Source organism: Penicillium macrosclerotiorum (assembly GCF_028827735.1).
Source record: "Penicillium macrosclerotiorum strain IBT 26536 chromosome Unknown utg000007l_segment0_segment0, whole genome shotgun sequence".
Taxonomy (NCBI): Eukaryota; Fungi; Ascomycota; class Eurotiomycetes; order Eurotiales; family Aspergillaceae; genus Penicillium; species Penicillium macrosclerotiorum.
In genome coordinates, this window is record NW_026643086.1 from 2,885,292 (window position 1) to 2,908,763 (window position 23,472).

A 23,472-nucleotide genomic window follows, 5' to 3' on the forward strand; every position below is an offset into this window, starting at 1 on the left:
CCGGCGTTCTGATGCATTTTTTGGTTATGGAGATCGGGCCTTGGGTTTCTCGTGGGCTTCGGAATATACAACTTTGTTTTTGCTCTCTTTTTCCATTCCCTGGTTGGTTAGCCCTGGGTTCTGCGTGTGAATGTACACTACGCAATGTACTGGAGAAAGTAGTCCTAGTTTCTAAAAGACGAGACGTCCTTGCCTTCCACCTTTGCTTTGGATTCCACTGCATCCATCCCCTATTAGTCCAATAGCTCGCTGCTTCTACAATAATCTGCTTCAACGACTACCTGAACTTTGTCCAATGTCCTAACGCCGGATTTTATTCGTGGAGCCATTCCATGATGCCGGTGACTAGGTGAAAGTACCCGCGGCTAGCAGTGTCCGAGAAAACAGCCTGGAGCCCAATGGACCAGGACAGCTCTCTTCCACCCAGTCCTATCTGGCATCAAAGATCGGAAAATCAAAAGACGCTATTATACAACACCAGCGGAAAAGAAATGGCAACCCCAGAGGACGAGGGCTTTTTTTCAACTTCAGCCCACTCACTCCCTCTCCTGCTCTGACCAGTGCTCTTTCGCCGAATCGGCATTGACGCGCAAGTTCCCTGAAGACGCAACGTGAGCATAACCGGGGACGAGACCTTGGCTCGATCTGAGGCGACAAAAGAAAAGAAAAGGGGAAATGCGGGCATAAGGCACCGCCGTCCACTGAAACAAAAGATGAAAAGAGAAAAGAAAGTTCACCACTTCTCGTTCATACCGGGAGGGGGTCCGCTACCAGGCGGCGGTGCGTACCCCTCTGAGCCTCGGGGGCCGGTGGGAATGGGCGAATTTGAAGCACCAGGGGGAAAGCCGCCCATGGCACCGGGCGGGGGTATGGGGAAGTTCGCTGGGAAGCCGGCCGGGGGAGGGGGCAGATTTCCAGCGCCGGGGGGCATGTTAGGGAGGGGAGGGGGGAAGCCGCCCTGGGGAGGGGTGCCGGAGGCGTTTGTCGGGAAGGGTGGTGGGAAAGGGAGACCACGGCCACCGGGGACTGTTCAAAGGCCGGGGATTAGCAAAAAAGCTAGGGGATATTGGTTTGAGCTTATCCGGAATACACGTACGAGGAGGAGCACCTGGAGCTCCGGGAGGGGGATGCCGAAGGGCGGTGGTGGCACTTGGCCTGGCCGGCCTGTGATAAAGGATATTAGCTTTTTATTCAAGTCCGAATAGCTGTGAAGGAAAGTAAATGTACCAGGGAAGCCGAATGGAGGAGGGAATGCGCCTGGTGGCACCATTGCGGGATTTGGGAGAGGTTGGCCCTCGGCGGCGTAGGAGGAGGTGATGGAGTCGATAACCGACTGGGCCTTTTCTTGACCGATTTCTGGGTTGAGATAAATTAGCTATGCTCGGCGGCGGTCAAACTGTTCTATCGTATGTGTTCAAGGTCCGACATACGCTGATAATATTCCACCACGTTTCGGAGGTGGTTGCGGCCGGAATTATGCGCTTTGCGCACGCTCATTGAGTCATGCGTCAAGTAGACATCGCAGTAGTCACCTATCCATCGGGCAAAAAGTCAGATAGGAGCTTCTCAGAGTAAATCCCATGATTTTTTATCATAGGTAATGGTCGATATCAAGGAGAATCGCGTTATCGCTTCGCCGCGTCCGGGTCAAGACTCGAGTTGCCGTTGAAAGGACTCGAAACGAATAGGATAAGGATCGGGCTAGTAACCTACAAAAGAGTTCACAGAATGTCAGCACATAAGGTCACGGGTAAATTGAAGTAGAGACGACTTATATTTCGGCATCTTGCCAGCTGCTGCAAGCACTTGGCTGCAGTTGCGCGGGAGACGAAAATTCCGGTTCGGGATAGGAGAGGCTCAGCGGAGGCGGACTGGAAAATCGACAGAGATTTTCGCTTTCACAGGTATCGCAGTACCAGCAAGGACTACTGCGACAGACCCTACTTCAGTGAATCGAGTGGAAAGTGAGGATGTTTGATAATGATGTCGTCTCCCAGCTTCAATGGCGAGGGTTGCGAAGGCGGTGTGGCGGTGCAGAATTTGGGCTTATCACGCCCGTTTTGGTGTTCTACTTTAGAGCCGGTGTATTTGCGGGTACTTCCAGTCGGCGACTTTTATCAAGGTAAATGATTGTTAGCAGTACCCTTGTGAGCGTTACATGGTAATAGTTGTTTCCCGATCTATTCTTTCTATTGTACCGCGCAAAGGCGGAAAAACTTTTGAAGCTACTGTCTATTATTCAACGTATAGCTTCTATATTTATATAGAAGCCGGGGAAGTATGACCCACAGGTGACAAATATAGGCCAACTGGAAAAAAGTCTGACTAGAAAGGAGAAGACTGGACTCCAACCTATGAATATTTCCTTCTAGTGGTATCGGACCTCTATGCAGGCCTTGCAGAGGTGTCTTCAACCATTGCCGAAGCATCAAGCTCGTTTGGGTTTACTTCGCACCGCTAGCTACGTAGATTGGTGCAACAGGGGGATCATCAATGCCAGCTAAGTATGTTATATTGGGATATAAGTCCTAAGGGTGGAGCTAGCGAGATGCAATTAGACGAAACTGGGGGCATACTCGCACGGAGCTGACCTTTATCTTAATAGCAAGCGACTCTATCGACGAGAGTAAGAGTTCATCCTTGCCAGCTATGAGCAATAATTGCTCGGTCCTTGCGTCCGCCCACCACTCTACGGAAGCCCGAGCTGATTCACTCCAGTTATCCGGTGTACCAACTATATGCTCAATATGCCAATTTGCTAATCCCAATTCTGGCAAAACCACATATTCATACTTGATTTCTTTCAAAGATTTTCTGTCTGTGCTGACACTTGCCCACGCTCCGAATGAAAAGCCGCCTGCTAGCGGAGAAGGCAGATATAATGGGCCGATTGTTGGATGTGGATACGACAAATGGATAAGTACTGCCAGTGCTAGGTTGCCAGCGGCAGAGGTCGTCGCCGATGAGCATGTTCGACGGAGACTGACCTGTGTCCATGATGATATATCGGGGTGCTTCTACTGCCTGCTGCGGCTGAACCGGACAATTTTCCAATTCAAGGATGGAGTGCTGCAAAATGAACACGGCGAAATCTGAGGCATTGTACTCGAGTAACTGCTGTGTGTCTTACCGGCAGTCGATGTGCACCGGGGGTGTACGAATGACAAATTACCTGTATTAATATCATGAGATTCTCATTTGATCATCGTGAAAAGTAAAACTCAAAAGAAAGACCGTGGTAATAGACAAGGACGTTCTTTACGTTCTTGTTCCCGAGCCCATGGACTCTCCGTTGCATTACTGTTACATGAATTCGAGCGCAGCGTATTGTACTGGTTAAGAGGGTTGAAGGATGAATCTTCTGTTTTCTCTTATAGTTCATTTTCATCATCGTTCCAGTGGCCTTTGATCTGCAAAGGCTAGTGAAAATATGATTGTCTCCATCCTATCATCGTGCTATCGGCGCCAAGACCAGCATGTATCCAGCTCTGGAATGACCAAACTGGACCACAGCTAGGGATCAGTTCGTAGCGGGCCTTGAAGCTCGTAGTCTTGCATCCGAAAACTAGAGAGCAGAATCCCATGACGGTGTTGCAGCAGCCCTGGGCAAAGAGCCGCAAAGACTAGTGTCACAGAATATGTAGCTCCCTTGAGCTGGCAAGAATATAAAGTCGAGAAGAGAGGAAGTAACAGGTCGTCGAGGCGGTGCAGAGACGGAAATTCGAGCGAGACAAGGCCGAACAAAGAAAGACTGAGAGTACCAACAGGGCCCAAGTCATAAGGATACCAGGAGCTATACTTAGCTTAGATGAAAGCAGCTTCTCCCGAGCCGTGTTGGGAAGTAAGGTGTGCAATTCAGCCAGATCACCACTCTCAACTAAGATGACAAGACAGGAATCTTGACCCATTCACTCCCAATGGGTTTGTTTCATGAGGACTTTATTGTGACATTGTGATGAAGAGTGACATGGTTACATAGAAGATTGTGTCGGATAAAATGAGAGCAGTTAAGCACCACTGAGCAAGAACGCCACGTCGAGACCAGAATTTCATGTCATGGATCCCATGTCACCCATTTTCGACGCACAGAAGGACTTGTAAGCCCCAAAGGATTATTCAAGGTTGCTCTAGTGTTAGAAAACAATGAATTATGCAATTACAGGTCCAATTGATTTGTCAACATTCAATTGGATGCAAACAACGCTTGGAAAAGTGCGCAAAGCCGAAGAGATTATATCCAAAATGTCTCAATTTGACCTTGGTGGCCTACCCTGGTCGCCGCGTTCCCAACAATCAACGACACACTCGCACAAGATCCGACAGGTTGGCAGTCCCGCGGAGCTAAGCTCCAGCCCCCAAAAGACATGCGTAACGTCGCACAATTGACAGCACCTGCAGCGCAGGCGTATACCTCGTACCTGTGTTATGCTCGGAAAACGCGATAGGGCAGCACGCTCGCCATCACAAAATCGCGCACTCGCGCAATCCGGCCCGGTGGGCGTGCAACCGCTTGCAAGTCCGGCCTAGAAGGGATCTCGCAGCCTAAAGCTCGATCAAGAGCGCTTCTTGCGTCATCCAGGTTCTATGACTGGTTGGCGGATGCAAGGTAGTATGGGTTGGGGGTCGAGACCGCCGGCTGGGAATAATCATGTGTCATCTTTCCTCGCTATTAGATAATACCATGTTGGAGACTTCTCTTGGCTCCTGGGTTGGCTCCACTGGCATATGCATGCGGGGGGCTGAGATTTGAGAAACGTTCGAAAGGGATGGCGAGCGTGATTCCATGACATCTTGTCCTGTACTACTTTGTACTGTACTGCATACGCCGAGTACTCCGAATGGCGTGCGGAGTACCCTGGTTGTCTTTTTCGGTGGTATATGGAATGAGGGGAACTCGGAGAATATACCCTGATGGTGTATACTGGAGTGAATTAATTCCGCATTGGGGATTGTCCATGCGAGTTATTCGTATTCCCTTGATGAATATGGTTGAAAGATGGGAGAAGAATGGTTCTATGGGCTTCTACAGGAGCGCCAGGAATGTCTTCGCATCTTAGCGCCAGAAAGAATTCGAGGTAGCTCAAACTCTCGAATGCGAAGTCCTGAATCCCTGGGCCTCGAACCCCCGATGGCGCCAACATTTTTTCCAACAGTGATTGAAACTGGACACATGACTCGTGAGAGGTCATTCCTGCCCGACCATGTGTTCATTCAGGGGGCGGAATGATTTCCTTGGGCTGAATGTGTGTGGGCAAGACATGTTGCCGCGGGGGTTCCCGAGGTTCACATTGGAAGAGAGGCCAAGCGGCCCGCGCGAACTCGCCTCTTGGGGCTGTGGTGTCAATCACGGGGTCCTTGCACCAGTGCATATTCAGGCCCCTGCGTAGATAGCGTGATCGCGACGTGCCCGAGAGAGCTGCGCAGGGAAGTCCTAGCAGAGCAAGTCTCAAGTCCAAAAGACAAAGCAAAGCGCCTGTCGGAGTCTGGGGAACAGGAAAATCTGGGGAAGAAATGACCCAAAGAGGAACGTTGCGCCGTGTAGGCTCCTGATTTGTGGGTGGCGCCGGGCTCGGATCTGTCGGCCACTCAAGTTTCCCAGGTCCCATGAGCGGCAGATTTTTTCCTTGAGCCACAAATTTTTAGGGCGGTTTCGTCATGCTTGTCCACTTGGTTTAATTTTGTCCACTGGGCTCTTTGATCTGGGGAACACCATGCCATTTTCGGGTATCCAGGTTTTTCTTTCAGGGGGCATGATGCCGACCAGATCCTGACTGTGGTGTGGCAATTCGGTAGTCACGGCTAGTCTCAGAAATAGAGGAGTAAAGGGATGCTCGGCATTCTGGGCATTGCCTCCCTCAACGCCGTAAGGTTCATGGTGGGTGTGGTCTACGGAGTACATTGGGGCTGCGTGAATTATTGAGGCGGATGATCTTCCAGGCCTCAGGTACCGGCGTGAACTAGTGCTGGCCCTAGACCGGGCCGACCGAATGGTGCGAGGGGAGTCAGTTCTCAGATCCTGCGCGCATGGGAGAAATTATCCCGCAGATTTGCTGGTCTGCACAGACGATGGAGTCATTGTGCGTTTCCAGATCGGCGACCCCTCCCCTGAAATCCATTTTGGCCCACTTAGGTAAGGACGGGTGGAGGAGTAGTATACCGGAAATAATACGGTCGAAATGGAGGCGCGGCGCGAAGGACATGCTGGCCTATCGCTGTGTGGAATGGTGTGCGCATGAAGGGTTTGGCGTGCTCACAGGTCCTCACGATGCGAACCCTGCAGGCCAAATGAGTATGCCTTGTTGCTTGTGTTGTAGCACGACAGCGAGGACTGGTATGTTCTCAAATTGTCAATGCGAGACAGGTTTCTCCGGATGAGTAAGTAACAGACAGCGCGCGGCTGGGCCGGGATGATGCAATATGGCCGGTGGCATTCTCAACCAGTCATGGTAGTCATACGGGGTAGGGCGCTACCGTCTATGGCGACATACCGAGCGGCACCGTGGGCGTTCAAGAGGTACCTGTACATGTACATAGCCATGCACTCCATACTTTATACAATATTTCTTCTGGTGTATGCATAGTAGATCCGAATATACTCTGTACATACTAGGGATCTTGATTTGACAACTCATGCTCTCATCAGCACCGCTGTTTGGACGACCTGTGTGGACCATTGCAATGTGTTCAACACACCTGACGTGAGCAACCAGAAAAAGTCCATTGAGCCACGAGGCCACGATGGATGCGGTGAACGGTAAGTCGGCGTGTTCAAAGAGTCTGGGCACGATGTGCGAGGTTTTTTTGAGGGTTTCCTGGGGGTAATGGAAACTCCCAGCACCCACCAAACCCGCTGGCCATCCCTGTTTTTAGGCGCTGTGAATGCTCATTGGCGGCCCACCCAATTTCTGTTACGTGTGAGCGATCTTGATTGGTCTTGCGCGGAGTCAGATGATCATACCGTCCGTGTCCAGCCAGTCCAACACCTTTTGCACTGTCGCAATGAGTAAAAGCAGCGAGAGCCCGTGGGTGGAGAAGTGGAGTGGCTAGTTGGAGTAGTGGTGGAAACGGAAGGTCCCAGCAAGCCACTCACATAGGCAACACGTGATGTCTAGGGTGTTGCTGGAGCACCCAAGTGGATGCTGACTCACCCCTGGCCACTGAAAATAGGTCGGGCCCTCGCTGGTTTAAGCCCCATGACGCCAAGTGGACAAGCTGAAAAATCATGGAAAAAAATGAAAAAAGAGAAAGAAAAAAAAATCGAAAAAAACCCCACAGCAAACCAACGACCCACCAGCTTTTGCACCGTGTGACCCGTGGATGTCGTGCCTGGCCACCAGGTTCAATGACTCCATGGCCCCTCCCAAGTAATAATATCAACCATCTATAAAAGTTGGCCCCCCGCCATCATGGAACGACTCCATAATTGAAAGAAATTTTCATTTTTTAAAAAGATTACTTCTTGCTTCTCACTTTCATCGCACATGGCCTGGACATCTTTATAGTTGCGCTGCGGCTTACAACTACAACTACAACTACAACATCTGCATCTCAAACTCTGCAATCACTCTTGAATCAACCACAGCCATAATCATGCCGTCTTCAAATTACCGCGTCATCGAGCCGCACCCTTCGGTGCCTCACACCACCCGCGCAGCTGTCTACACTGGTCGTGGAGGATGTGGGAATGTCATCAGCCTCAAGAATACTAAGACCACCGACTCGCGTACTGCCACCGGCCCGGCTTCTTTGACTCGCCTAGACTCGCGCGCTCCATCGACATTCACCTCCGGCCGTGGCGGTGCCGGCAACGTCCACAGCAGCAGTGAACGCGCAATTTTCAGCTTCGATGAGGAACTCGAGCGTGATCTCCGTCGTGCCGCTCCCGTCTACCACGTCGGTCGTGGTGGCGCTGGCAACATGATCTTCCGTGACGACTCTAGCAACTGCAGCCTGAGCCTCAGCCGCAAGTACTCCTCGACCAGCACCAACACTGCCAGCAGCTCCGGCTCGGTGGCTGATCGTGCTCGCGACATGGCCCGCCGAGGCCTCGAGAAGGGCTGGGGAAAGCTCAAGGGCACCGCATAGACGCCATCGGTTATTTCATGATATGACGACTTTAACGACCAACCACCAAAAAAAGTTCTTGCTTTGCGCCTCTCGGCTTTCATCTTTAACTGATTCTTATTATCTCGCTTTCTAATATCGCGGTCACTTCCAAAGAGAGATCTCGGGGACGATATTGACAGTCTTTCAACAAAGACCGTCGATGGATTCGATTCTTTTCAACAGCCTGTCTCGACTGGTTGTCTGTTCTAGCGACCTGTTTCACCCGAATACCCCCGTCCCCGCGACGTCATTTCGCCTACTTGTTTGCATGCCTTGACACCCTTCAACTTGAGAGATTCCTCTATGGAGCTTTCGGCGTTTCCTTTGTTACTTGGGGTTTACCTTTATCGGTTAGACCACTTTAAGCCTGCATCACGTCAGATTCTGGCTTCGGACACTTGATCTGGTCATTGCTTCGATGCGGACACAGTCGCATTCTGAGGATTGCGCCATTTGGAGCATACTTCACTGTTTCTGAAGATGTCGCATTGTCCAACGGAGTCCCGTGTATTTTTTTTCCCTTGATTACCATATGCGGATTTTAACTTCTGCCGCATTTCTTTGTGTCTCGTATTATCTCTTTTATTGTTTGTTTCCTGCTTAACAGATTCCCCCCTCCGCGCCATGGCTACTACTTCCTAGTCTTGGGCCTAACAATGAAATGCACGCCGCCTGAGGCTGTTCTTAATCACTCCAAAACCTTATTTCTCTTTACCTAGTAGATCTGTAACTTTTTTTTTTTTAAAAAAAAAAAACACCGTTGACCTGGATTATGTGAATTGTGCACTGAAAATCAGGAATTGTGGCAATGGCAACGTCGCCATCCGTTCTTAGGTTGTACTGTGGAGTCACAGCGTGGGTAACCGAAAATAGGCGATGACAGCCGTTCTCGAACCCGCCACTCGCTCTGACTCAGGATCTCGACTGTGCAAGCGCTAATCGAGTTGGCTGGATCCCTCGCTACATTTTGAACAGGTTTAGGGGAATACTATACTGAATTGGTGGTATGGGTTTTTCATAAAGCCTGTTTTAAGGCGTGGCTGGAATCTGCCGCTGATCAATCCAGTCTTTCGATTTGTGGAATAGAATATTAGTCGAGTGTTCTATGAACGTCGATGCATTGATCAAAATTCTTATTGCTGCCTACGACTCAAATGCTTGAATATAAATCACAGAGTGTAATAGAAATCTACCAGACCCTCAATTTTGACCATTCCACGCTTCGCCTTCCGATTTTCGTAGTGCATGAATACCGTAAGAACTCCTGTCACAATCAGGATCACCACATTGCACCTGGATCGTAGCACGAACTAGAATCAGCCATGGAGTTAGAAAGAAGATTTATTAGGCAATACATACGCAATTGACGCGACAATCCCTGGAAAATACTGCGGTGCATCCTGAGATCGAAAGACCAATGCTCCAACAATGCCCCCGGTTCCGCCAGACGTGATCATGCTCGCACTACAGAATGCCCGCTTCCACTGGCCGCGGATGTTGTTGGCCTGCCATGACAAGACAGCAGGCACCGTTGCATTGCACCCAGCTGTCACAAGGAAGATAGCGAAGTATTGCACGCCGGATGAGTTTACCCATTCTAGGAGGCAAAGGCCAACAATTGTCTGCAGCGCGTTATAGATAATAAAAGGGCTGCGGCACCGCCATTTATCACCCAGCCAGCCTTCCAGGTACATAACTATACCAGCAAAAAAGTATGGTGGAGTGCTGAGAACTTGGGATACCCCAACACTGAAGCCTAGCCTGTAGGAGAGGATAATCGGTAGGAAAAACGCTAGGGAGTAGGCAATCACTGTGCTACATCTGCATGCCAAAAGTGAGCTGTTCGGGTTTCTAAAAGCTGCCAGAAAGAAGACTTACAGGAAAATAAGGGCAAACCCCCAAACTTTCCATTCAAGAGCAGGCTTTAGGAATGCCGATGCACTGAACGGCTCATCTTCCACGTCATGTCGGTCTTGATTGATTCGTTGCAGGACAAAATCAATTTCTCGCCGAGATAAAAAGTTATGCGCATTATGCGCATCTTGCGGAAAGCTGATGATCAGTACATAGCCAATAATGGCGAGCACGCAAGTGAGAAGACCCTCCATGACGAAAATCCATTCCCAAGCGTTGAGCCCTCCAAGGCCATCCATCTGCATAAAGCCATAAGCAAGCACCCCAGAGAGCGAGGCGCCAACGGTACTTATGAGGTAGAAGGAAGAATAGCGTTTGTGTACATCATCTGATCTCATCAGTAATGGAGCTCACTACCCAGCAATTAATGTTTGCTTACAGCGAGGATACCATAGAGACAGTAAGTAGACTGCTCCTGGGAATAGACCTGCTTCAAACGTTCCCAGGATGACGCGGAGCCCCAGCATGACTTTCCAATCACGAACAAAACCAAAACACTACTCATGTTAGAATCAATGTGCACAAATAAACAGCAACAAAAGATCCAAAATGGGTGGTGCCTACCATCATCACAATACCCCAGAAAAAAGTAATGCCCGCAAGGAACTTCCGAGGACCTAGTTTCTGGACAATGATCGAACTCGGGAGTTGGAAGAGAACATATGGCACAAAGAAGATCAGAACAACAAGAGACTGGCAATATTAGTACAATTATTGAGATATGAGTGGCTAAGGAAGACAAACATATCGTGATCCCATTTCCAAACTGAGATCTTTCTGCATCCTGAAGGGTGTCAATACCGATCTGTGGTTTGATTAGAGATGCTGAAGCCATACCCAGCAATTGAGGCATTTCCAAGGTTAGTACGGTCCATCAAACTGACACCAAACAATAACCCAAGGCCCGTAATAAGCCTTCGATCAATTTTATGAACAATATGCCGCTGTTGGCGCGGTGTGAAGCCGAGCTGAGTATTGTTCGAGTTTTCATCAGACCGACTTGACATCTCGATGTGCTCTGGAATTTTCTTGAGATCCATTGTGACTGGATTGATTCTTCCAGCAAAACTGAAGGGGTGGGTGTCCCTCATTTTACGGCGCAAATCTATACAATTTAAAATCTGGGGTAAACGCGGGGATGCCGAGCCCACTTCGGTACATTCGGTATATGGACCGAGATCACGCCGAGACAGCTACCTTATCTCGGCAAACCTTTCACATTTAAGAGTGGCTATCCTTGTTGATTCAGCTAGAAAGTATTTTATACGTCTTTGATATCTATCTCTGCCATTATGACCGATTTTGACAACGCGGCCCGGGGATTCCTAGGCACCATCGAGCCATGCATCATTCAGAATACGGCCGGTCGCACGATCTGGAGCCTCACAGACTACGCATTCCTCTCTCATGACTGCCCTGACACCGTGAATCCAAAACTTTGGCGCCAGGGGCAACTCACTGCTCATCATGGTCTTTTCGAAGTCTCCAAGGGAATTTATCAAGTGCGGGGCTTCGACATCTCAAACATGACGATCGTTGAGGGGCGTACAGGCGTTATCATAATCGACCCTTTAGTATCTTGCGAGTGTGCGGCTGCAGCTTTCTCACTTTACAAGAAGCATCGCGGTGATCGGCCTCTGGTTGGCCTAATCTATTCCCATTCTCACGTGGACCACTTCGGCGGCGCAAGCGGCATCTTGCCTGAGGGCACGGAGAATTCTGTTCCGATAATCGCTCCAGAGGGCTTCATGGAAGAGGCTACGAGTGAAAATATCTATGTCGGGCCGGCTATGCGACGCCGGGCCAGATACATGTATGGAACGAGTCTTCCCAAGAGCGCCGAGGGACAGGTTGGATGCGGCTTGGGATTGGCGACATCTCAAGGTACCACGTCACTTGTCCCGCCGAATGTTCTAGTCTCAAAAACAGGCGAGGAGAAATGTGTGGATGGTATTCGGATTATCTTCCAAATGGTGAATGGAACCGAAGCTCCATCAGAATTCAACTTCTATTTTCCGGATAGCGAGGCCCTTTATATCTCCGAGTGTGCTACCCATTGCATGCATAACATCATCACACTGCGCGGTGCATTGGTTCGTGACGCAAAGGCCTGGTCTCGCCACCTGGATGAAAGCATTGCGCTCTTTGGCGAGAAAGCATCGGTTCTCTTCGCGGGTCACCACTGGCCAACCTGGGGCCAGAAGGGTATCATCAGGATTCTCACCGAGCAACGTGACATGTATGCCTTTATGCACGACCAAACGGTGCGCCTGATGAATGAAGGCTTGAATGGAATTGAGATCGCCGAGGTCCTGAAGTTGCCATCAGCGCTTGATAATGCCTGGCATTTGCAAGGGTACTATGGCTCGCTCAGCCATAACATCAAAGCCATTTACCAGCGGTATATGACTTGGTTTGATGGAAACCCGGTCAATCTGTGGAAGCATCCTCCTACCGAAGAAGCAAAACGGTATATTGACTGCATGGGTGGGGTAGACAGAGCTGTCAAGCTAGCAGAGAATTATGCCTCCAATGGCGATCTGCGCTTCGCTGCTACACTGTTGGGCCATGCGGTTGCAGCGGAGTCAACTCATAATGGGGCTCGTACTCTGCTTGGTTTTGTTTTCACTAAATTGGGACAAGGATCATTAAATGGAACATGGCGCAACTTTTACCTCACTGGAGCGCAAGACATGAAAATCAACCAAAATCAAAATACAGGCTCATCGAAGATGACTAAGCCTAAGCTAGATTCATTGCTGAGTGTGGAACAATGGCTTTCAGCACTTTCGGTACAGATTGATGGTCCACGGGCAGCTGACGAATTCCTGGTCATCGATATCCGGGTCAAAGATTTGAATGAGACATGGAGACTTATTCTCAGCAACGGAGCGTTGACCTACCGAGTGCTCTCTGCTCAGATCCCAGCATCGGAGAAGGCTATACTGCGCCTGGATGTGACCAAAGAGGAACTCCGTCAAATACTCATTGGAGAGATGACACCAGAAGGCAAGGCTGTTCATGGGGATGCGGAGACATTCCAGAGGCTATTGCAATTCTTTCCGTGGGGTTCGAAATCTAGATACAACAGCCATCTATGAAACTGGTTGTAGGCCTTATCTTTTGTAAATAGACGGAAGAGTGTCCCCGACGAGCGGAACAGTCGTTTTAGATAAAGATGATGTAAATTATACAGTTTTCCAGTGGGATTGATTCTTCAAGTAAGCCTCCTAAGAATTCTTATCAAATGAGCGGGGATCAAGATATCCAAGATGATATTCATCGAAAATCCAGTTCAAGTCGTCCAGTTCTGCCATTCTTTCCAGGACCGTCTGATCACTTGAATCATTGGTCTCTTGGATCAGGGATAATCGCGGGCTGAATGACCCCGGGAAAGGAAATAAAGCATTCAATAGGTCGGAGTGTGGCAGGTGATAGGTAGGCTCTTTTGCGAAATGCGGATTCTCTAAGCCCTCTATCACGTCGGTTGAAGATGGAGAGGTTTCTGCAGCGTTGTTGCATATGCGATCTATGATGTCTAGCAAAACACCCGCTGGAGGCCATTTAAGTCGCATATGTCTCAAAGAAGTCTTTAAAATAGAAAGCTCCTCTCCACAAAGCTGATCTTTGCCCTGGCAAGCTGCATTGTGTTGAATTTGTGGTGCGCAGCCTACCATCAAGAACCAATTGTTAATTGGCATGAGGTAGTTGACTTCATCGCGGTATAGTATTTCTTCATAAAGGCGAGTGATACAGGACGCCGCTACTAGTGATGCGGTTGATGTTGTAAGTGTTGGAAGCGAGTGACCGAACATGCGAAAAAACACAATTAAGCAGACAAAATAGTTAATATGCATTTCGTAGACATCTCTTTTAAATGGGCTGCGATCAAGGCCACCGTATAATCGAAGTCGTGGGGGGATGTTGCTGATCCATTGCTGTAATGATCGCAGGATGGATAGGGACTAGAAAAATGGGAATGAGAGATCGCCATTACTAGGTTTGGACATTTTCACATTACTAACCTCTTCCTGTAATACCTCACTTTTTCGACTATCAAGGTCCACCATTCCGCCCAGTATAATGTTGAGCTTAGTGTACTCAATAAAGATCTCGGCCTGGAGATTTGTGCACCTGAAATCCTCAAGGGTGGGTAGTTGTACGTCAAACCCGGCGCCTTCAAGTATAGAAGGCCGTCCGAAGCAAGCTGTTTGTAGTTTGTCTTCAACCTGAAAACATATACTTAGCCAAGATGACTGATAATCTTCAAGTAGAAACTCACAAACAAAAACCACATGATCCTTCGGGCATTTCCCGGATTCTTTAGTTGCGAATAGGTAGATTCGCGATGAAGACCTATTTGGTAAGCTAGACGCGCTGCCATTCCAATCCAATGCCAGGAGCAGTCCAAACTGATCACCTTCGGTGGTGTTATGTTCCTAAACCCGAGAAGACAGAGAGCCTTGAGAACTAATCTCGGATCTCTCTCGTAATTAGTATATAGCAAGGCCTTCACCTTGTTATAATACTGTTCACTTTCTTCTACGGTGGATTGAATCCCCGGGTGCCGCAGAAGAGAGCCAATCAGGCAAATGACCTGTGTTAACAAGATAGAAGGTTCTTCCACAGCTAGGTCCTCGTGGTCCACAATTGGAGCACGGTGGTAAAGGTGCTGGAAGTAGGAGTCGGCAAAAGCCTGGATTTGAGCCTTCGGTGGTAATAATGTGGCATTCGCAGCGTGCAGAATATCCCGAGAGAGCTGGCTCCGCAAGGTGCCAACTCCTTCTGGCACGACTGTTTCTGGCACGAAATTGACTTGCATACTGGTTAATGGAGTCATGAATGATTCCTCGCCAACAAAGGCCTGAGGCTCGCATGATATTTTGGTGGCCTGGTACACATCCTGCAAATCCTGATTCCAAGACTCAGGTGAGTGCAGTTGTCCATGGTCTTTTGACCTAGCATTATGGTCGTCATTTGAAGGTAAAAGAGAAGGTTCAAAGTGTCCTGGGAATAAACTGTGACTTCTGGTCCCATAAGATCGGCGACCGCGTCGCCTGTGAAAACAATCAGTAATCGAAGAAGTCTGCTAGCGAGACATTGGAGACTGACCGACAAACTTGCCGGCGCCGTTTGCAATTGCTGCAGACTTCACTTGTTTGATCTCCGAGGTCGCACCGTACCTGTTTCATGGTCAGCCCCTGTTTCCCCCGAGCCGCCTTGAGCGAGTGGTGACAAGTACTTTCCGAGCATGGCAGTGCATGCATACAATCCTCGCCCGATCGGGCTGTTTCTGCTTTTCAGGCATGAATCCAATGGTTGATCATAAGAGCAATTGACCAGCAAATTCATGGAAATACGACGGCGTTTGCATTTCGTGTTTCTCCGTTGGTTACAGCATCCCCGTCCCCGCATCCAAACCAGCCGAGGCTTAGCGTTGTCAAAGCTTACGGGGAAAGCGTGACCCAAAGCCAGTCAAGACGTCATACTCTTCCCTCAATTATGGTTACCAGAATCTCGATCTAGGTAAAGGGAGCTGAAAATATCTAAAAATTCATTTAAGATGAAATATCGCCTCATAGTATGTAGCACCGCCTGTATACAATCCTGTGCCAGCAGCAAATTCCGAGTCAAGATGAAAAGAAGAAAAATTGTATTTGCACAAAGCATGGAGCATGCTAGCCAGGAGCTAAACATAGCATGTCACATAAGCAAGGTATGGACCAAGGAGATAGAAAGACACAATGGGAAAGGGGGTATCAAAAGCCGCAGAGATGCGTACTTGGATTGAATATGTTTCAAAGTAATCACAGATCGCTTTGGTTTGTAGTATTGTAGCCAACACAGAATGGTTATTTGGCACAGTTGATAATCTGGTCTGAGTGCGTTTTTCCCTTTCTCATCGGAGGATGAGGAATGTTGATTTTCAAGTGGCGGCAACCTTGCAGTTGTATTGGAGGCAAAGTTGTGATAAAGTGTATGTGTGCATTGGGAGATCGTTGTTGAGAGGGGGCTAATAAAAAAGGTTCAGATATTGCCACAGGCCTTGTCACCAGTCGGAAATATCAGTCCTTTAGGCAAATTTCTTGAAGATGATCTCTGGATCCTCATGCCATTCGTCGGCGCTCACCCACATCTTGGATAAAATGTTAGCTCCGGACGAATTCGATGGATATGTTTCAATATTTCACATACCTTTCTGAAGGTGCTCAGACCAGCAAGAATGCTACCACCGATCCAGGTGGTATACTTGCGCTCCGCCGGTGCAGAGATCCGAATCTTCATATCCTCAACAGCCAATCGCTTGATCTCACGCATCAGACGATCTGGGAAGTTCTTGCACAGGGTTGAGCCACCGGAGAGCACTATGTTGAGGTATAACGATTTTCGCAGGTCGAGGTCTGTGCGTGTTATGGCGTCCTGGACGATCTGGTGCACACCAGGGTATTCCAGACCGATGAGTTCAGGATCGAAAAGGATTTCGGGCGCGCGGTAGCGTTCTTGACCGATCTATATAGCAAGTAATTAGACGAACGTCAAGCCAGAGGTTATAGATTACGCTTGTGTCGCACGAGCAAAACTCACCTTGATCTTGTGGCCATCTGGCAGGGTGTAATCGACTGCTTTGGCTTCCGATTTGTGATAGTTGTTCATCCACTCCTTCTCCTCGCGCTTTGGGTCTAAGGACACGTAGCAGACCTTCTCTTTGATCATCCGCACCACTTCTTTCTCGGCACTAGTATGCAGCACATGGCCAGATTTCCGTAGGAGCAACTGCATTTGTTCTGTCACATCTCGTCCAGCCACATCGATCCTGCGAATACTGTTGGGAATAGCGAAACCCTCAAAGACGGGCACAGCGTGCGATACACCGTCTCCGGAGTCTAGGACCACACCCGTGGTGCGTCCGGACGCGTAGAGAGACAAAACAGCCTGGATGGACGCATACAATGCCGGCACATTGAATGCCTCAAACATTATCTGCGCGGCCATGTCGCGGTTGGCGCGAGGGTTCAGCGGTGGTTCGGTGAGCAATACGGGGTGCTCCTCAGGGAGGGTTTTGAGCTCGTTTTCGTAGACATAGTGCCAGATGGATTCCATATCATCCCAATTTGTGACAATACCATGCTCAAGGGGATAGCGGATTTTTAACAGCCCCCGGAGTTCTTGGGCGCGAGCACCGATGAACGAGTCACCCTCGAGACCGCCGGCCATCACCCGGGGATGTTTGGGACGACCGACGAACGAGGGGAAATAACATGATGGGATTTCTTCGCCTGCGAATCCAGCACGAATGGTCCCACTGCCATTGTCGATGACAATTGGCACGTTGTGAAGGGTAGCTTCAGCCATTGCGGGGGATTGCGTGAATGAACAAGGAGGTCTCGGAGGACGGGAGTCGGAAGTTTAGGCGCAAGGTGTTTGAAACGGCCCCACGGCCTAGGAATTGGTGACTCGGGATATCAGGAATGGCGACAAAGACAGGAGAGCTTGAACTGTCTCAGATGATGGTGCAGGGTTCACCTCACGCAGGCGTTAGGAGTGGAGGTTTTTGCGGCTGCGCGACGGGGAGTTGTCAACAAGAAGCTTGGGCCAATGGTGGTTCCCGGCGGAGGCACATCCACTTCCACAAAGAAAGTACTCGGCCCTGATGGTCTTGATCTCCCCAACATACAAAAATCACGAAGGGTCAAAAGAGATGAGTCTTGCTCATTCCTACAAGGCTGTAAAATGGTCATAGAAACCGAATTAAAAAAACAGAAATGATTGTGCACAAGCACTGTTGGAGCCTGAAGTTCAATAATAATATGCTTTCGCAAGAGCAGACAAGTTCAGACCCTTCTGTACGCAGCAATAATTCTGTCTTTTCTAGATACTTCTCAGTTCTACTACTAAAAAGCTACCCGCTAGCAGAAATCAGTTTTCTATACAGCCTGTTCCCATAGGGCAAAGTAGTGATGCCATTATATGGAAGCATTGCTATGGTGGTCTTTTGAGAAAAAGAGGGGAATCACTATTAACAGACAAGGTTATGGATGTAATTGGTCATGTAGGTGTGCCAGTGGCACCCTAGGGTATTTGTGTTATGTGCCTCGCTTTTGTCCAATGGTGCACATAGCTGGAAGTAAAGACATCAGGAAATGTCGGGCCTCATTACCAAGCAATATGCACTGAGTAGCCTATCGAATAAATCGCATCAGCTCTGCTCTCCTACAAAAAGTCAGAATGAAGTAATTTCAGAGAATCCTACCCTAAGATTCATTACCTGGCCGGGTATTCGAGCACTTTCTCGGGGAAGCATCCTGGATTTCAATCTAGGTATGATAGCTGGTCAGACAACGGGGCACCCAAGTTGCGTTCATCTGTATCTAGATAGTACGGGGCTTGTTCTCGGCGGATCTCTGCCAGGCTAACAGTGCTGGGTATATTCCTATCATAGTAGTCAGATATATATTTTGAAACACATCAAAACACAGTTTATATGCTCACTCAAGCGATCCCTTGACTGCATATCCATAGTTTGCTAATTCAAGGGCAAGCTCCTCTTGATGATTGTCTGCAAGATCGGGGTTCGGGACAACAATCAGAGGCAAGCCAGCTCGAAGAGCAGCCAAGATGGAACCGGTACCTACTGAAAGTCAATTGAAAGTTTTCTTACAGGTTGGAGATGTGAGATCTTACCGGCATGGCTGATGATCAGCCCAAGCTCTTGCGACTTCGAAGGGTTCTTCTGCGCCATTTGGAAGTATGTGGTCAAGTCAGGTTTGAAATCAAACCCGGCAACATCCATACCCAGCAGGCTGTTAGTTCCTGGTAGGTGCTCTGAAGTGAATTTATCGAAGATCGACTGGCCATTTTTGCCATACTGAACGATCAGATGAGTGAATTTGTACTTCTTGAGCTCCGCCAAGAACGGATCGTGGAGCACTTCCTGAACGAGCTTCTCAAATGAAGCAGTGGCTCCCACGGTAACAAAACAAAGTTTCATTATCGGCGCGGGACCTCCTTAGAGGTTCAAAGGAATAGGAGATGTTCGAAAGAAAATTAAAAAGCCGATGAATGGTGATGGACTGCCATCTCGAAGGCGCGGACCGGCCAGACGACACATCACGTGTGATCCCAAATTAGGTTTAGCGTGTATCGGACTCTGGGAGTGGAAAACATCGAAAAAGGTGTTCCGCAACCTATCTGTCCAGCACGCCCTCAACAATGGCTTGTGTCGCCCGGTCATTGACTCGCCCGGCCCGTTTATGGGCCCAAAGGGCCTCGAGCTTTACGCCTGCTCGGTCTTTCTCCGCCTCCCCGTTCAGATTCGTGAATGAAGACCCGGTAGTTCCTCCTCCCCCGAAGGAATTGAAAGCGGAAGATTACCCGTCGATGCCCGAGTACTCGCCGGACCTTCTCACCAAAGAGGAACGATCTATGTACGATTTGATGTCGCCTGAAGATCGTGCAGCCTTTGATGCTGAGAATCGCCGGATTGTCGCCGATTTCAATGACATTGGGAAGCGATCGGAGGCTTTCGCGGAGCTTGAGCGGAAGGTCAATCAGATCGACAAGGAATCTGACATTCGTTTCGAAGACCTCCGGGCTAAGAATCTTGGATTCTGGGCCGAGGATGATGGCGACGAGCTGGCGCAAGTCGAAGACGGCGATGAAGAAATTAATGATGACGAGATCACTTCCATGGCCCATGCCGAGATGGAATTGCATCGCGAGATGAGAGAATACGCGCGTATCACAGCATGGGATATGCCAATGCTGAGCAGTAAGGCAGCCAAAGATCTAGCTTTCTATTGGAAGCCTAATTTTGCTAACCTAGCGTAAATCAGAACTCGCGCAACCGTTTACTCTCCCTCCAGAAAACCACATCCTCCGCTTCCGCTATACTACCTACATGGGTGAACGCCACCCGGCTGAACCCAAGGTTGTCGTGGAGCTTGCATCTCGCGATTTGACACCAAAATATCTTACCGAAACCCAGCGCCAGACTTTTCTAAAGCTGGTCGGTCCCCGTTACAACCCCCAGACCGACGTCGTCAAGATGTCCACGGATCAATTCCCCTCCCGTGCACAGAATAAGCGATATCTTGCCGATGTTGTCAGCACTCTTGTTCAAGAGGCTAAAAGTGGCGACTCCTTCGCGGACCTTCCACTCGATCTCCGTCACCACAAGCCCAAATTCCGTCCCCAATTCCCGGAGTCATGGAAAATGACCGAAGAGCGCCGGAAACAGCTAGCCGCCCGGCGTGCCGAACGACTGAATGCCGAAGAGGCGAGAGAGGCTATTATCAATGGTAACCGGATTGTCTCCGAGGCGATTGAAGTTCTTCCCGAGCTTAACCCGGCCCTCAAGGCGCGCGCTGCAGAGGAACGGGAGCGTGTTGCTGTGAAGGTTGGTGCACGGTCATCCAAGAAGCCGTCAAAGCCGGTGCGTCGGTGAGAGGCTTGGGTTGGCAATGTATAGATAAGTATGCTTTGCATGATCTTTTTCTCTGATGTGTTGGGCAACTGTAATCAAACATTTGCGAGGCGCGGGCGCATTTTGTGGGAGGTCTAATCGGCTTCTTTTTTTCTTGATGTACAATAACCATTTCATTTCAATTCATCAGTGTCTCGCTACCATTCAAGGGTGATTTTAAAGGGCATTTCTTGTTTCCTTGAAGGATTTGGTATCTATACTTCCTGTACTGTTGCACATAATGCTTGCAAGATCATGAAGTCCACAGCGGCCAATCAACACCATGCGGTTTCCAATGCGTGGGTGCTTACGAGGTCTATATATTCAACATTACAGAGTAAATGCCAGAACTGGCAGCATTGACGGTAATAATAGATTATGAGTAATAATAATATGGCATGTCCTGCAAATGCGGCTATCTGAAAAGACAGTGATCTTGTTCCAGCCTTTGAATCCCTTGGAGAAGGGTTCCAAAGGCCTTCGCAGACACAAGTCAAGTAGGTTATCTTTCGGCACATTCACGACTATGCGGGCCCTTGCAAGGCGGATATTTCGTTTCCTCGAAAGTTACACAAAATCCCTTCTGCCAGAAGAGCATGCAGAACAGTTGTGATCAAAAACAAAAAGCAAAGGGGTAAAATTGGGGGAGCAAAGAAAAGCAAAGGGAATACAGGGCTGGCCGCACGAATGAAACCGGCACCCGTCCCCCAGGAACGAAATTCGTCATCGTTGGATTATCATCACACCACTGCCGTATCTACTCTCTCAAACATCTCCTTGTTCTGCACAAATCCTTGGTCTTCGTTGGATGGCGTCGCACATCGGAAACACTTTTGAGCGAGAAGGATTGCCGTGGTAGTTCAATTGCCAGATAACTCGGTATATCATAACACACATAAATTTATCTGGCAATCTGGCGATATTGAAATAGGGAAGTAAATGATATCCCAGTAGAGCAAAACATAAATGGCGTAGATCAAGAGAAGATCAAGTTAGCTCTAGCTGGAGTTCGCACAATATGGTCAAAGATGGCAACACCAGGAAGGATCGCAAGGGAGTATGATGTCCTCTAACGGGCATCGGATTTTGAGTTGAAGTGAGCATCATCATGGATGCTGGTCTGAACAGATTGGGGACGCTCAACAGGCTCAAGAGGGTAATGCATATCGGGGTGGATCCAAGACTCGCTGAAGATACCGCAAGTCGGACGCTGAACAGGCTCGCCAATGGGGCCCCAGTTGAGAAGGACCTCATCACGACGAATTGGGTCGCTTGTCTCTACAAGCTCGCGGATAGCCGAGTTCACAACCGGGGGGATGACGGCAGTATCCTTGTTGGCAGTAGAGCTAGGCATGGTTGGCTTGAGATGGTGGGAGCCACTGCTAAGATTCCCATTGACCAGATCAAAGGCAGAGGCATTCTTCTCCTCTCGAGGAAGCTTCACTCCACCATCGGATCCAAAGTCAAAGAGTCGACGGGACTTGGTACGGAAGGTACTCTTCTCCGCGGTCTTGTCCATGGCACAGCTGAAGTCTTTGAGAGTCAGGTTCAGAAGCCGATCAGCCATGGTAGTCTCATGGGCCATACCATCCTTGTCCAGAATATGCTGCGATGTACCAATTTGGATAGGGTTGTGACCACAGGTGCCGGAAGTCTGAGCGCCGGGGGCAGAGATGGGAGCATCGTCACGGTAGTTGACTGACATGATATCAAGCTTCACACCCTCTGACATGGAAAAAGAATTCTCGCTGGCAGAAGGGGATGCTGTGGAAGTCTCGGGAGTTTCGTTGCTGTTTGTGGTGACAGTCTGAGCCAGGGTACTGCGCTGTCCATTTCTATTCCAGCTCGAGTTGCGACGGGGTTTACCCGCACCAAAGCCAGCACCACGAGGAGACTTGTAGCGATTGTTGCGGTGGGCATGAGGGTTGTGATTGTTGCTGTTAGTGGCAATGGCAGTGTTGGTTGAAACAGGATACTGGATGGCCTTAAGAGCAGACTGTTCAACGGGAGGAGGCAGTTGAAGCTGAGTACGTGAAGTTCCAAAAGTGGGCTGCAGCAGGCTGGCCACATTGAACTTCTCGCGGTACCAACGAGGAATATCACGGAGACCAAGCTTCTCGAGCATCGCAGGGTCGGTTGGCATCTCATGCTTGTAGAGACAGCCTACAGTCCGTATTTATTTTTTTTAGCACAGTAGTCATTGTATCAGATCTCTGAGTGAAATCACATACCCTGCTGCTGGTAGTCACATTCGCCATGACGAATCCAATAAGAGCAATACTCCTTCTTGCTGTTATAAGCCTGCTGCAAATGAGAGTCAGTCGTCTCTTTCATGATATATTTTGAAAAGCATAAGGTTTACATGTTTGTGGCTGCCATTATTTCCATAGTAGCCAGGGATATTCGACTGAATTGCCGTCATAGGGTTGACAGTGGGCCCCTCAATAGCCCAGGAAGAGTTCAAGCCCCGGTACAGGATGTCCTTGATGGATAGGCGAAGATGAGAGGCAATATTGTCATCTGCCATGATCTTCAGCAACACAGCCTGCAATTCAGCAAGGTCATCCTCGTTCGCAACACCTTGAACGGGAGGAACAGTTCCGTCAATAGTCCATGGCTCGGAACGAGGTGCTGCAACACCACAACTAGTCATGCCTTGAGTATCACCGGCAGTGAGAGTACGGGAGACTCCACGGATGATGATGTGAGAAGGAAGGTCATCTACCGCAACTAGAGGGGTGAGGACTCCATTGGGACGCGTGCAGAAGAAAGAGGGACGTGCCTGAGAGCTCATCATGAAGTCAACTCAGGTACAAATATCGATTTTGAAGCTGAGAAATAATGTAAAGGAAGTGATCGAATAGTAGAGGGGGAGAAGGTTCAAATTAGAGGATGAAAAGGAAGAGGTTCGAAGGTTGGAAAGGTTCCAAAGGATAGGAGAAGAAGGGTGGAATTGAGAAGTGAAGAAAAGAAGGCGAGGAGATGAAAAG

The 23,472-nt window shown here is 49.2% G+C and overlaps 11 protein-coding genes across 11 annotated transcripts; 3 read left to right on the plus strand and 8 right to left on the minus strand.

Annotated features, from left to right (window-relative positions):
* Positions 1 to 542: 542 nt before the first annotated feature.
* On the minus strand, positions 543 to 931 carry N7462_007874 (uncharacterized protein; the record flags this gene model as incomplete). Its single annotated transcript, XM_057079592.1, has 2 exons — positions 543 to 598; positions 754 to 931. Coding segments are annotated over 2 exons (234 nt in total), but the record flags the coding sequence as incomplete, so codon positions are not given.
* Positions 932 to 1,030: 99 nt separating this feature from the next.
* N7462_007875 (uncharacterized protein) lies at positions 1,031 to 1,497 on the minus strand (the record flags this gene model as incomplete). Its single annotated transcript, XM_057079593.1, has 3 exons — positions 1,031 to 1,164; positions 1,228 to 1,356; positions 1,431 to 1,497. 3 exons carry the CDS (start codon positions 1,495 to 1,497, stop codon positions 1,031 to 1,033), a joined length of 330 nt encoding a protein of 109 aa, XP_056932263.1.
* A 947-nt stretch (positions 1,498 to 2,444) lies between these two features.
* N7462_007876 (alpha/beta hydrolase fold protein) lies at positions 2,445 to 3,298 on the minus strand (the record flags this gene model as incomplete). The annotated part of the gene is given in 5 exon segments (XM_057079594.1): positions 2,445 to 2,528; positions 2,577 to 2,792; positions 2,839 to 3,114; positions 3,131 to 3,172; positions 3,248 to 3,298. 5 exon segments carry the CDS (start codon positions 3,296 to 3,298, stop codon positions 2,445 to 2,447), a joined length of 669 nt encoding a protein of 222 aa, XP_056932264.1.
* Positions 3,299 to 7,590: 4,292 nt separating this feature from the next.
* N7462_007877 (DUF3602 domain-containing protein) lies at positions 7,591 to 8,085 on the plus strand (the record flags this gene model as incomplete). The annotated part of the gene is made up of 1 exon (XM_057079595.1): positions 7,591 to 8,085. The coding sequence occupies one exon, from the start codon at positions 7,591 to 7,593 to the stop codon at positions 8,083 to 8,085; it is 495 nt and encodes a 164-aa protein (XP_056932265.1).
* A 1,190-nt stretch (positions 8,086 to 9,275) lies between these two features.
* On the minus strand, positions 9,276 to 11,060 carry N7462_007878 (phthalate transporter; the record flags this gene model as incomplete). Its single annotated transcript, XM_057079596.1, has 7 exons — positions 9,276 to 9,399; positions 9,466 to 9,927; positions 9,985 to 10,348; positions 10,400 to 10,517; positions 10,585 to 10,713; positions 10,765 to 10,804; positions 10,858 to 11,060. The coding sequence occupies 7 exons, from the start codon at positions 11,058 to 11,060 to the stop codon at positions 9,276 to 9,278; spliced, it is 1,440 nt and encodes a 479-aa protein (XP_056932266.1).
* A 252-nt stretch (positions 11,061 to 11,312) lies between these two features.
* N7462_007879 (alkyl/aryl-sulfatase) lies at positions 11,313 to 13,121 on the plus strand (the record flags this gene model as incomplete). Its single annotated transcript, XM_057079597.1, has 1 exon — positions 11,313 to 13,121. The coding sequence occupies one exon, from the start codon at positions 11,313 to 11,315 to the stop codon at positions 13,119 to 13,121; it is 1,809 nt and encodes a 602-aa protein (XP_056932267.1).
* Positions 13,122 to 14,263: 1,142 nt separating this feature from the next.
* Positions 14,264 to 14,842, minus strand: N7462_007880 (fungal specific transcription factor domain-containing protein; the record flags this gene model as incomplete). Its single annotated transcript, XM_057079598.1, has 1 exon — positions 14,264 to 14,842. The coding sequence occupies one exon, from the start codon at positions 14,840 to 14,842 to the stop codon at positions 14,264 to 14,266; it is 579 nt and encodes a 192-aa protein (XP_056932268.1).
* Positions 14,843 to 16,093: 1,251 nt separating this feature from the next.
* On the minus strand, positions 16,094 to 17,373 carry N7462_007881 (actin-related protein ArpA; the record flags this gene model as incomplete). Its single annotated transcript, XM_057079599.1, has 3 exons — positions 16,094 to 16,156; positions 16,216 to 16,530; positions 16,606 to 17,373. The coding sequence occupies 3 exons, from the start codon at positions 17,371 to 17,373 to the stop codon at positions 16,094 to 16,096; spliced, it is 1,146 nt and encodes a 381-aa protein (XP_056932269.1).
* Positions 17,374 to 18,330: 957 nt separating this feature from the next.
* On the minus strand, positions 18,331 to 19,009 carry alg13 (N-acetylglucosaminyldiphosphodolichol N-acetylglucosaminyltransferase catalytic subunit ALG13; the record flags this gene model as incomplete). Its single annotated transcript, XM_057079600.1, has 3 exons — positions 18,331 to 18,451; positions 18,511 to 18,649; positions 18,703 to 19,009. The coding sequence occupies 3 exons, from the start codon at positions 19,007 to 19,009 to the stop codon at positions 18,331 to 18,333; spliced, it is 567 nt and encodes a 188-aa protein (XP_056932270.1).
* A 221-nt stretch (positions 19,010 to 19,230) lies between these two features.
* On the plus strand, positions 19,231 to 20,464 carry N7462_007883 (mitochondrial 37S ribosomal protein mS35; the record flags this gene model as incomplete). The annotated part of the gene is made up of 2 exons (XM_057079601.1): positions 19,231 to 19,789; positions 19,854 to 20,464. 2 exons carry the CDS (start codon positions 19,231 to 19,233, stop codon positions 20,462 to 20,464), a joined length of 1,170 nt encoding a protein of 389 aa, XP_056932271.1.
* A 1,087-nt stretch (positions 20,465 to 21,551) lies between these two features.
* Positions 21,552 to 23,276, minus strand: N7462_007884 (uncharacterized protein; the record flags this gene model as incomplete). Its single annotated transcript, XM_057079602.1, has 3 exons — positions 21,552 to 22,645; positions 22,714 to 22,786; positions 22,845 to 23,276. 3 exons carry the CDS (start codon positions 23,274 to 23,276, stop codon positions 21,552 to 21,554), a joined length of 1,599 nt encoding a protein of 532 aa, XP_056932272.1.
* Between the last annotated feature and the right edge of the window lie 196 nt (positions 23,277 to 23,472).